This window comes from Nanorana parkeri, unplaced genomic scaffold (assembly GCF_000935625.1).
Source record: "Nanorana parkeri isolate BGI_ZX_2015 unplaced genomic scaffold, ASM93562v1 scaffold264, whole genome shotgun sequence".
Classification (NCBI taxonomy): Eukaryota; Metazoa; Chordata; class Amphibia; order Anura; family Dicroglossidae; genus Nanorana; species Nanorana parkeri.
Window position 1 is genome coordinate 1041353 of NW_017306532.1, and position 11186 is coordinate 1052538.

At 43.2% G+C, this 11186-nt stretch overlaps 1 protein-coding gene across 1 annotated transcript in view; it reads right to left on the bottom strand.

The window, feature by feature from the left end:
* SMYD3 (SET and MYND domain containing 3) overlaps positions 1-9318 on the bottom strand; it is a 423906-nt gene extending 414588 nt beyond the window's left edge. Inside the window, exon 1 of the mRNA XM_018557057.1 lies at positions 9152-9318. Coding sequence (XP_018412559.1) covers positions 9152-9315 — 164 coding nt within the window. The 5' untranslated portion in view covers positions 9316-9318. The remainder of the gene's footprint in view (positions 1-9151) is intronic.
* Between the last annotated feature and the right edge of the window lie 1868 nt (positions 9319-11186).

Sequence of the window (11186 nt, forward strand, 5' to 3'; positions counted from 1 at the left end):
CCTCCTGCTCTGCCTTGGCACTACTTGGAACAAGGATCTGGTATGGGTTTTTAGGGGGGACCCCACGTTTTTTATGGTGTGGAGTCCCCCCTTAAAATCTCGACCAGACCTAAAGGGCCTTGTGTGGATTGGGAGGGGGAGTGCACACTGTTTTTTTATTATCATGATTTTAACCAATAATAACAGTCCATATGGCATTCAGACGCATCCGATTTTGTTACAAAAAATTTCGGATTTGTTTGCATTTGTTTCATTGGATGCATCAGAATGTCAGAATTTACAAAAATTTGTCCAAATTTGCATTCGGCGTAAAACTAAATTTACATGATTTAATGATTAGTACTGATGCTTGGTTCAATTGCCAGTCCACTAATTCCTAAATGCTACATAGTCCAGTTATAGCAACAAATGCTAGGATTAGTCAAACTTGTGTAAAGCTGGCTGTGTGTGTGGTCATGGTAAATGTATATTAGAATACCATATGATGCTATATAGTGGTCTAAATTTGGCAGGCCAGATAATTGTGAACAAAAGAAAAATATAGCAGTTGTGCAAACAGATCTGTCAAGCAGGTATACAATGGATTTCATTGATGATGGTGTCCTAGACACAATTTAATCTATGAGAAACTGAAGCACTATATAAATCAATAGAAGAATGCCATTTGCTTGATGTCTAAGTTTGTGGACACAGTGTCTGATCTCTTACAATGAGCTGGCATCCAGACAACTAAGAATTCTAAATAAATATAGATTCGAACATAGCATGGCTTCATTTTAGAGACTTAGTATTCTCTGGACCTCCTCTGCAACAAAACATAACAGTTTTTAAAAATTACCTTTACCTTTCAATAGTAGTGGCTATAATTTTCTAATACTGTCAAAAATCCAAATGTCAATTCCTTGCAATATTGCAGACTATGGGTATCCTGTATAGCTTTTATATACAGAACTCCATGATCTACAGAACCGAGGCAGGAGAGTAGTTCTCAAGGGACACATCAGCAGAGCGAGAATACTGGACAAACCACAATCCCTGAAATCTGCACTGTTGTATCTATTCCAGAGTAAGAATTCAGATTATTACAAATGCCTAATGGTGACTGGTTCTCTTTAAAAGGAATCCATCAGGATCAAAATATGGCAGCTGCCATTGCTAAGACAGTCTGAGGCCAGAAGTCACCGACATCTGACAGTCACGCATTAACTTTTAGGCTTTGGATGACCTCTGATCCCCGAACACTCCAGTTAAATAGACTGTTGACAGCTATATACAGTATTGTTCACATGTATACAAATGGAGCTGATGGAGGAGGAGCAGGAATGAGAACTGGGGTTTGCGAGCGTACACACTAGCAGCCAGGCCTAGAGTGCACTAGAACCAGACTGTCTCCCTTAAAAAACCTAATACATTACTTCTCCATTTGCAATGTAACAGTGCCATCATGTAGATTATATGTACAGATTTATTGATGAAAGCCAAAAGGAACACTATCACAAGATTCGATCTTGATCTGACAGAAGTGGTCGTACCTGCATATTTGTGAGTCTTAAAAGCAGACCTTCACCCCCTTTAAAATACTTGTACTTCTTTCTAGGTCCCCGTCATGCATTCCCAGTGTTCTTGCCTAAGGCTGATGTACCCCCTTCCACCAGAAGCCTCCTGGGATAATGATATCACACATCCCTGTACATCTATGTACATTTTCTTTGTAATTTCGCAAGGCAGGATGGATGGATTTCATGTTCTTACAAAGCTGACCAGTGTGATGGAAAATGAGGTCTGTCTGTGACATATGTTTCACAAAAAAGTCTATTTACATGGCTCAATAGCTAAAAGGCTAGGTTTGCTATTCAGACCATGTGTCATGTTACATCCATATTTACAGTGTAACATGAAACATGGTCACATCCTCCACCCCCATTACCTGAATCACAGAGTTCTTCTACCAGGTGGCTCCTGTCTCCTTTTGAATAGAGCTGCCCACACAGTCACGTCATCCCTATACTCATCTTTTGACAGGATCTGTGAATGGAGAATCTACAAGTCCCACCTGCCACTACGGCAAAGAGACTTGTAGTTCTCAATGAAGTACAAGTGTGATGACATTGCCACACTTGACGTCCATTGATACTTCCTCCAGTCCCTGTAACTGAAAGTCCATCCTTTAGTACAGACAGGAGCTGGCAAGAATGCATCATAAGGAACTTGTACAACTTTTGTACATTTCTTTCTTCCAATGTGTGGATATACACTTACATTTCTAGTTTTATACCTTCTCAAGCTGCAGGTCCCCAAGCGCCGCTTCCCCATACTCCCAGGTAGGTAGGTATACGACGTGCCCATTGTCATAGGGATAGTGCAGGCTCCAGCCGCTGTCAAATCACTTGCTTGAAGGCAGAAAAAGGAAGGAGCAAGGGAATGGCTTTCTGCCTTAGCCCTTCGGGCTTTGGTTTTTGTGCACGCAAGCAAGGTAGGAGGAGATGTACTTAGTGCCAGCCAGGAGCGTGCATGCAAAGCTGGCTCCATGGGACCCTGTAAGGGGATGGAGCCACCTGAAAACTGAAATGCGAGAAGAAACACAAAAATGTCCCAGCACACTTACTAGCTAGGCTGCAAAAACAATACGTATACTGTCTATTAAAGTTAAAAACAGGTTTCAGTTGCACAACTTTTGCAAAATATGTGGAAGCCACACTTCTGGGTAGTGTGGTCCTAACAATAATCTATGAGAGCCACCATCTTGGGGCATATTTATAGCAAAGGATAAATTGGGTGCAGGTTCGCAAGGAGGCAGCCCAACCTCCTTAAAAGGTACAGGGTACAGGGACACAACAGAAGCCCAGTACATCACAATGGCAGCTGAAGCCCCCTGTGTGTCCCCACACCAAATCCAACGAGTGAAACAAATGCACTCATCAGTACAGAACTAGCTTTTAAAGTAAGGTGTATATGGAAGGGCTTTACACAGTACATGAGAAAAAATTTCCCAGCACACTTAGCAGCCAGCCTGCAAAAAAAATTACACTGTCTAACTATAAGTGGTAAAAACAGAGGTTTTAGTTGCACAACTTTTGCAAAATATGTGGCCGGAATGTGAGAGGGGGGCATTTTCACAGAAGACAAGCAAAGCAAACACATCCTTGGAGAGAAAGGCACACAGCAATCATGGTAGGTGCTGAGCTCTGCAGCATTATATGATTTTTAGCTTTGGGGGTTTAATAACACTTTACGAAAGTAAATGAGTCAAGAGGAGATACTCATCCCCCTCCCTTTCCTCCACACCAAAAATTTTCATTGACAAGACATCCAAGGTTTTTGGAAAAAGGTTTTCTTTAGTTGTTTTTAAATTTTCAATACAAAACAAACCGGGGCGACAAGAAAGTTGGACATTGAAGCAAAACCACTCCAAGCTCGCTCCCACAATGGACTACACTCTCATGTTTGGTTTACTAATTTGTATTGCAAATTGTAGTCTCACGGGAGTGAGTTTGGAGCAGTACCTACTTTACAACACACCATGGGGAACAAAAGCAGTCACCCTCCAGAAGGAAGGACAGTATCAGCACCAAATCAGAGATGATCTGAGGCCCTACAGCTGAGTGATACACAAATAAGTTTAGTGTCACTTTAAAATATAATTTATTGGATCTATTTTGACTATGTAATCTTAGTGCGTGGCTTGTGTTATACCTTCATGTTAATATATTACATTTGGACTCTTCATCCTACTATTTTAATTTATGCAATGCCAGAAACTGGAAAAAGGGGGAAATGTAGAGTTTGTTGTAAATTTTAAATGGATAAGAAAATCCACTGAGAATAAATTCAATTTCTGCAGAGAGTACCTGCAACATAATTCCTTAAAGGAGAACTATGGGGTTAGGGCTTTTCCCCATAGTTCTCCTTAGGGTAACGGGAGGACACAAACTAGCGTCCTCCCATCACCCTAGGCTCAGTATACCGCGAGCTACGGCTCGCAGTATACTGAGACGCCGCAGCTGAAGCGGATCCCGACAATTATGTCTCGATCCGCCCAGCTGCGTGAGTGACAGCTGGCTCTGCCTATCTAGAGGCAGAGCCAGCTGTACCCGCCCCCTCCCCCTCCATTCTGCCAGTCAGCGCTGGAGGATCGGAGCGAGAGCCGTGACAGGATCGAGAAGTGTGTTCACTTCCCAATCTACTGAGCCGACCTGTGACAGTCTCATTGTCACAGGTCGGCTAGAACTATGAGGTGAGTGAAAAGCACTCCCCTCATAGCTCTCCTTTAAAACAATTGAATTCATTAATCACATAAAGGATTTTGAACGTTAGAGATATGTCTTAAAAAACTTCAACAAAGTTTTTAAGAAACATCTCTTAAATCCAGCTTCACTCGCACTGCTGCCGCTTTCCCTGCTACCATTACCAGTAATTTCCAGCTGTCAAAAAATTTATTACACAGTAGAAGCGGCTGTCAAAAGGCAGCTGCTCCTATGTAAAATGACAATTGCAGATAGTCTACAAGTGTCATTGAGTAAATACAAATGAAATGTGTCCTTTTATCTGCATATGACTACACTTAAAGGAAGACAGCAGGGAGAAAGGCGAGGCCTGTGCTCTCTACTCCCTCATCTCCTTCCTGTGGCCTCTGAGGGTTTGTATGTCCTGAGGGAGATAGAAACTAGAGGCTAATTCTGGACTGGAGGTCTGAAGTAAAAAGGTAAGAAAAGTGGGAAGGAGCCAGACTGAGCTGCAGTTATTGTCACTTTTAAAGTAATTACCCACATATTGTAATGACTTCCCTTTTGTTGCCCACATATTGTAACCATTGCCTACTTGTTGCCTGTGTATTGCCACAGCTAAATGTTTGTTGCCCAAGTATTGTCACAGTTGTCCATTTGCGGTCTATGTATTGTCAGGGTTGCCATTTTTTTGGCTATGAATTGTCAAGTTAGCGCTGTATGTTTAGAGGATCATATTACTATAACCTAATCCTCTGCAGACCTTTTTTCTCTTTTCTTTCCCAGTCTTCTGGCATTGGCCATGTTAACTAAGGGCAGGTTACCAGCTCTCCCTTTACTTCCTGAAAATCTGGCACATGTGACTAGACATGTGACCATGCACATCATCTCAGGGGAGAAAAATGCCTTTCACTTAGATGAGATTTCCACCAATGCTTTGCTGATGTAACCTTCCCAGGATGCAGCACTTTGGCACTTACCCAGCTTTAAAGCAAGGTGCACATGGAAGGGCTTTTAACAGTACAACAGCAAAATGTTTCACAGCACACTCGCCAGCCAGCCTCCAAAAAAAACGTGTCTAACCGCTTTTGCAGGCTGGCGAGTGTGCTGTGAAACATTTTGCTGTTGTACTGTTAAAAGCCCTTCCATGTGCACCTTGCTTTAAAGCTGGTTATGAGTTGATGAGTGCGTTTGCCATTTGTTTTGCTTGCCTGATTTGGTGCAGTGACACACTGGGGGTCTCAGCTGCCATTGTGATGTGCGGGGTCCCTGGTGTGCCCCTCTGCCTATAAGGAGGTTGGGCTGCCTCCTGGCGAACCTGCACCCAATTTATCTTTTGCTACATATGCTCCAAGATGGAGACTCTCATAGGTTAGAGTTCGGACCGCACTACACAGAGGGGCATTGACGAGGCAGTGCGGCTTCCACATATTCTGCAGAAGACGTGTATCTAAACCTCTGTTTTTAACCTTAGCAGTTAGACAGGTTATTTCTGCAGGCTGGCTGGTGAGTGTGCTGTGTTGTATTATCCCCACAGTCACACCGCTATTAGCCCTCGTTCCTTCAATCTCAGGCTCATAGCATTCTAAAAGTTCCCAGGTATGCTCATTTGTTGTCTTGGTTTTACAGGGACAAGGACTAAAGCACGGCCTGCGAAGCCGATTTCCTCATTGTGGAGGCAAAATCTCTTCATTGTGGATGTTTACTGATTGCTGAAAAGCATAGACATAAATAACAATGTAGCAGAATCATTCAATCACACCTCCCCAGTATAGACAACTGATTATTTTTATTGGGCAAGGCCACATCTTTATTGGGTAAATAAAACACATATTTATTCCATCACACTAGTAAACAACATTATATTTTGAGGCTCAAACCTAAATGCCTGTTCTAACCATAATTTCAGGCAATTTACTGGCATCTAACTAGAGATCCAAAAGAGGCAGTAGGCAGGTTCCAGTTAACCTGCCAATAAAGCTGTGACAAGAAACAAATAGTGAGGAAGGGTGGGATTTTGCCTGGAGACAAGGGAAAATGCATGGTCAGTAATCTCAAACCCCAGCCATACTTCGCCCTTAGCTAGGAATGATCAATAACATTCCCTCTGTAACCTAAATTATTCTTCAGTTAAGGCTATGATGTCTCTATACACATGCAATGCTTTTGTCAGCCACAGCACCCTTTCACTATAGATCAAGAAGCACTTTAAAATGGTAGTTTGTCTTACACAAATAAAACTATTTTGTTTAACAAAAGTAAACCTGTAGCGAAGTCATATCATTTTTAAATAAAATTGTTATTGAAGAGCGAGTGCCTTATGATGCTAGGAGAAACCTTTACTTTTATATAGTGCATTTTTTTATACCGTGTTGCTGCAGCACTTGGACAAATGTACCAAAAAGTCATTTCTGGAGCGGCTCTGGAAATGGAGGTGGGGGTGTTGGAACAACTGTTGAGTCAGAGCTCAACTGCCACTGCCAATATAAAGCCAGAGCAGGCAAACATCGAGCACTGCCAACCCTACTTTGTCCCTCTTTCTCATCTCTTATTACGTTTAAGCAGCTTCATACAGCATTGTTATTTTAGGATTATTATTTCTCTGATCATTTCTTTTTTTTTCTTCCTTTTTTTGTTCTATTTTTTTTTTTTTTTGTCCTGCCGGTTCCGGAAGACAAGGGACGGAACCCGGAAGACGGATGCCGACATGGGCCCAAGGACACAGCGCGGCTCGAGGGACAAGGTGAGTAGCGTTACTGTGTAATCCCGAGTGTGGCTTGGGGTTACTGCTTATGGTACTGAAAATTAACCCCGAGCCACACTCAGGAATACCGCCAGGAAGGTTAATATTCTGTATAGAGTGAATATATCCAGCATCTCTAATACAATTAAGAAACAACTTATTGTTATGTAGCCCCCATCGCCTTCTGTGATGTGGCTACTAGACATTTAGTGATAGCCAGGGCTGTAGACAGCCTGGCTGGATTTGTAGTGGCAATTATATAGTTAATCCCAGGTGTCTAGCCTTGCCTGTGCCCCCCTGGGCGGAGTGTGACTCTGTCATATTGAGGGACAGCCAATGGGAGACACTGTAATGTATGTACAGTACAGCAGCCAATCACTGGTTTTCTCTCAGCCTGTGGTGCATGCTGGTTTAGAGTACATATACTGGTGGGATCTGCAATGTGCTCAGACTAGCTGGGACCCGCCATGGATTAGGGCTGGGTCCTGTTCAGCCTACCCCTCAGGCTAAGCCAAGGCCTGGGGGTGGGCATGGGCTGGGGTGAGGGAAGAGGTTTCCTTGAGGCCTCCAACATGGAGGAGGCTTGAGATGCTGAAAGAAGAAGAGAAGCGGGACAAGTGCAGGCTCTTGAAGTACCCTGGAACTAAGTGGATTTCGGAGCATGGTCGGTGTCTTTCCTGATTGAGGATCTGCATCCATCCTGTCTGTCTGTTACATCAGTTGCTGCCTGCTGTCTCCCAATGGGATTTGCACTGATGTGCCTGTGAAGTCTGGTGAGTCTGGAGCTTCTGATGGCTACCCTTGGAAACCTAGAACCCTTATACCATCTGTCCTCGGTGAATGTGTTCAATAAATCGTTTACTTAGGATTTTACTACCGGAGTGGACATCAGTTTATGGGCACCAGAAGTGGGCAGTTAATGCTATCGGGTGGGCAGTTGAAGCCCTAGACCGACTAGAAGTGAACCGGGCAATCAGCGGCTCCTACGGGGGTAGCGCCACAGTTATTTCAAACAACTAATCAAAAATGCAATTACTAAATGGTAAAGAAAATGTTTTACAGGCTGATAGTGATAGATGTGGATCTTTATTTTGTTTTTTTATACTGGAGTTACTTAAAGTGGAACCAAAAAATACAAATTGTGAGCAGACAGGCTTTTTATTGTAGAGATATCCTATGTCTCTTCTGCAATAAAAAAAAGCCTGCCTATTTGCAATGTACATTGTAACATTCTCCGCACACTTCTGTGCCAGGTCAAATGAGCTCCTGTGCGCATGGACAGGTGTCATGTCATCCCCTGCTGTCCAATCAGGTGGACAAAGACCAGGAACCCGGAATAAGCCGAGAAGAAATTGACACAGGTTAGGGGAGGTGAGTTAAGGAATAAGTGCATTTTTGAATTTTTATTCTTTTTGTTGACATCCAGCGCTGCAAGTCTCCCTCTCCTAGGCACATCTATGGGGCTGTAATCTGCAGGTGTGGCCAACAGAGGGGGCATTGCGGCGCGGGATGTAAACAGTAACAAAACCGTGCCTGTCGCATCTTGGTAAGTACACATCTGCAGAGGAGTAGTGTGGGATCGTTTAAGTCACTTATCCTTTAAAGAAGAACTCCGGGTAAAAAATGTTACTAACCCTTGTAATGGGGCTACCCCCGAACTGCAAGGGTCAAGTGCTCATTTTTGCCTAGGCTCAAAATTAACAATGTTATACTCACCCGATCCTCGGAGGTGGACGGCTGTGACAGTGCTCCCTCTCACCTGTCTACTCCTCCGCTGCAGTGATGGTATGTCCCGCGGCATTCTCATGTCCTATACACTGTGTACAGAACGCAATGACATAAACCTTAGACTGCTGCAGCAGAGGCGGAGAGAGGGCCGATCTAAGAGCAAGCCGACTTAGAGAATTGGGTGAGTATAGCTTTGTTATTTTTGACCCTAGGCAAAAACAAGCACTGCAAGGGTTCAAAAACTTTTTGCCGGAGTTCTTCTTTAAGTTCTGCTTTCATTTAATGAGAATGTTTATTATTGGTGCTGGGTGACAGTTTCTAAAACCTGCTACAATGGTTACACACAAGCGCCGTAGCTGAGAAGGAGCCTATCAGAGGGTATGCCTATTACACACACTCGTGCTCTGATTGGCTCCCTGCAGGATAAAGGCAGGAACACTGCCAGGGTCTGAGGTACCTGTGCAGACAATGATGGCACGTCGCTCCTTGATTCTTTTCTTGCCACACAGTGTGCACAAAGGGCTCTGCATTCGTCACTGTCTCGCCCAGCTCAAGGTCTCTCGCTGCCTGCAGTCCGTTACCCTTTCCAGGACTCTGGAACCTCTCGAAGTTTCCTGTCATGCTAAGATAGCACTGGAAAGATAATATATTATATTAAATGCACTTTCTGCAAAAGGAGCCGTCCACCAAGCACACCAAACCAGTCAGTAATGATTTCCACAAATCGGCAATGCTCCTTGCTCTCCTTTATCACAGACAGTACCATAAATTGCATGCACACCATACCTAAAAAATAGTTCACTCACCCACTGCTTTCAGACTTGGTGCTCTATTTCCCCACGCTGTTCTTCTGTGTGTTCCTTCCTGGAAACCAAGCCTCACTTTCATTTACCCACTGTGCTCAGCTCTCAAATTTCCTTCCTGTTGCTCGGCAACCACAACTAACCGGAAGAAAGATCACTGGCAAGTGAATGTGAATCAAACAACTTTATTTAAAACGAATCCAAACTTACACTGACTTGGCTTGCCTTGATCCAGCATAGATTGTCATTTTATGGAGGCATTTTTGGGCTTTTGATGTCTCTGAATGCAGCTATATTTTAGATAATATGTCCATGCACATTGTGGCATTTAGATTCATATTTTAGAGCAGTGTTCAGGGCTATAAATAAAAAATTTCCCAAAGGAAATTTCCGAAAGGAGCTTACTGGCATAATTTGCGCATTAACATGAGCGTATGCATGTAAGTAAGATCTAGTTGCTAGAATAAATTCAGACATTCCAACGTGAAAACAAATTATTTCAGGGAGGTGCCCTCTCCCCCATCCGAGAGTAATAAGGTAATTAAAAAAAATGTACGATCTGCCGATCTTGGACAGGCAGATCGTACGTGCGATGATCGCAAGCCCGCCAAATAATCGTACGATCATGGGATTTCCCGCGATTATCGCAAGGTGTGTGGGCACCTTTATGCTTCCTCATCTATCTGCTGGGTTTTTTTGTATTCTGACAGTAGCTGCCATCAGAATTAAAAACAACAAATAGCAGGGGATAGCTAGGCTGCTATTGGCCATTTCAAATTGCAATAGCCAACAGCAGGCTGGCTATTGCACCCGCCCACTGGTGCTGTTAATCAGCAGAGGAGGCTGGATGACAGCAGCAGTGAGCAGGTGCAATAGCCAGCCTGCTGTTGGCTATTGCAAATTGAAGTAGACAATAGCAGCCTAGCTATTCATTCCCATGCTGTCAGCTGTTTTTTGGTTTTTTTATATATATTTTACTCTGACGGCGGCCGCTGTCAAAATTAAAACAAATATAGCAGGGGATCCTGGAAAGGTTTACTTTGCTAGATAGATCAGAGTAAACCTTTCTGGGGTAAAATGTTTCTCTGCTGGACATCACGGAGCCGCTAGAGCGGTAGATTCTGTAACATCCTGGAGAGTTGGGATGACTGTAAATGAATATTGTACCCAATGAAATTAGTTTACGCACATATGCCTCTAAAAGCCGTATAGGAAAAAAATTTCATTTACGCACATAATTGCACACCAAAGTGCGGTTTTTTTTTTTCACCGGTGATTTTTCAGCTTTGTTCGAGAGCTGTGTTACAGCAGCAAACACATGATGATCCCTTTCTTCAACATGTTTCCCAGTGAAAACAGTTCTGCATCAGACGATGGGATTGATATACGAAGCACTTCCTATAAACATATCCATATTAACCCTTCATTGAGTTTCTATATCATACAACATCATAAAAACTTTACCCACCAATTTATTGTCTCCCAAAACAGTTACTTTTAAGACATGCCATCTGTCAAGGTTGCAAGTTTGCTTATCTCAGCCGAACTTGGGCTTACACTGGGCGTCTTGTAGCACTTTTTCTGCCCTAAACGCTCAGAAAATATGCCCCCAAAAAATATGATTTATTTCTATTGCCCTGTTCACAGGTGAGTATTTTGTTGCAATAAGCAAAATGCCCGTGACTGGAA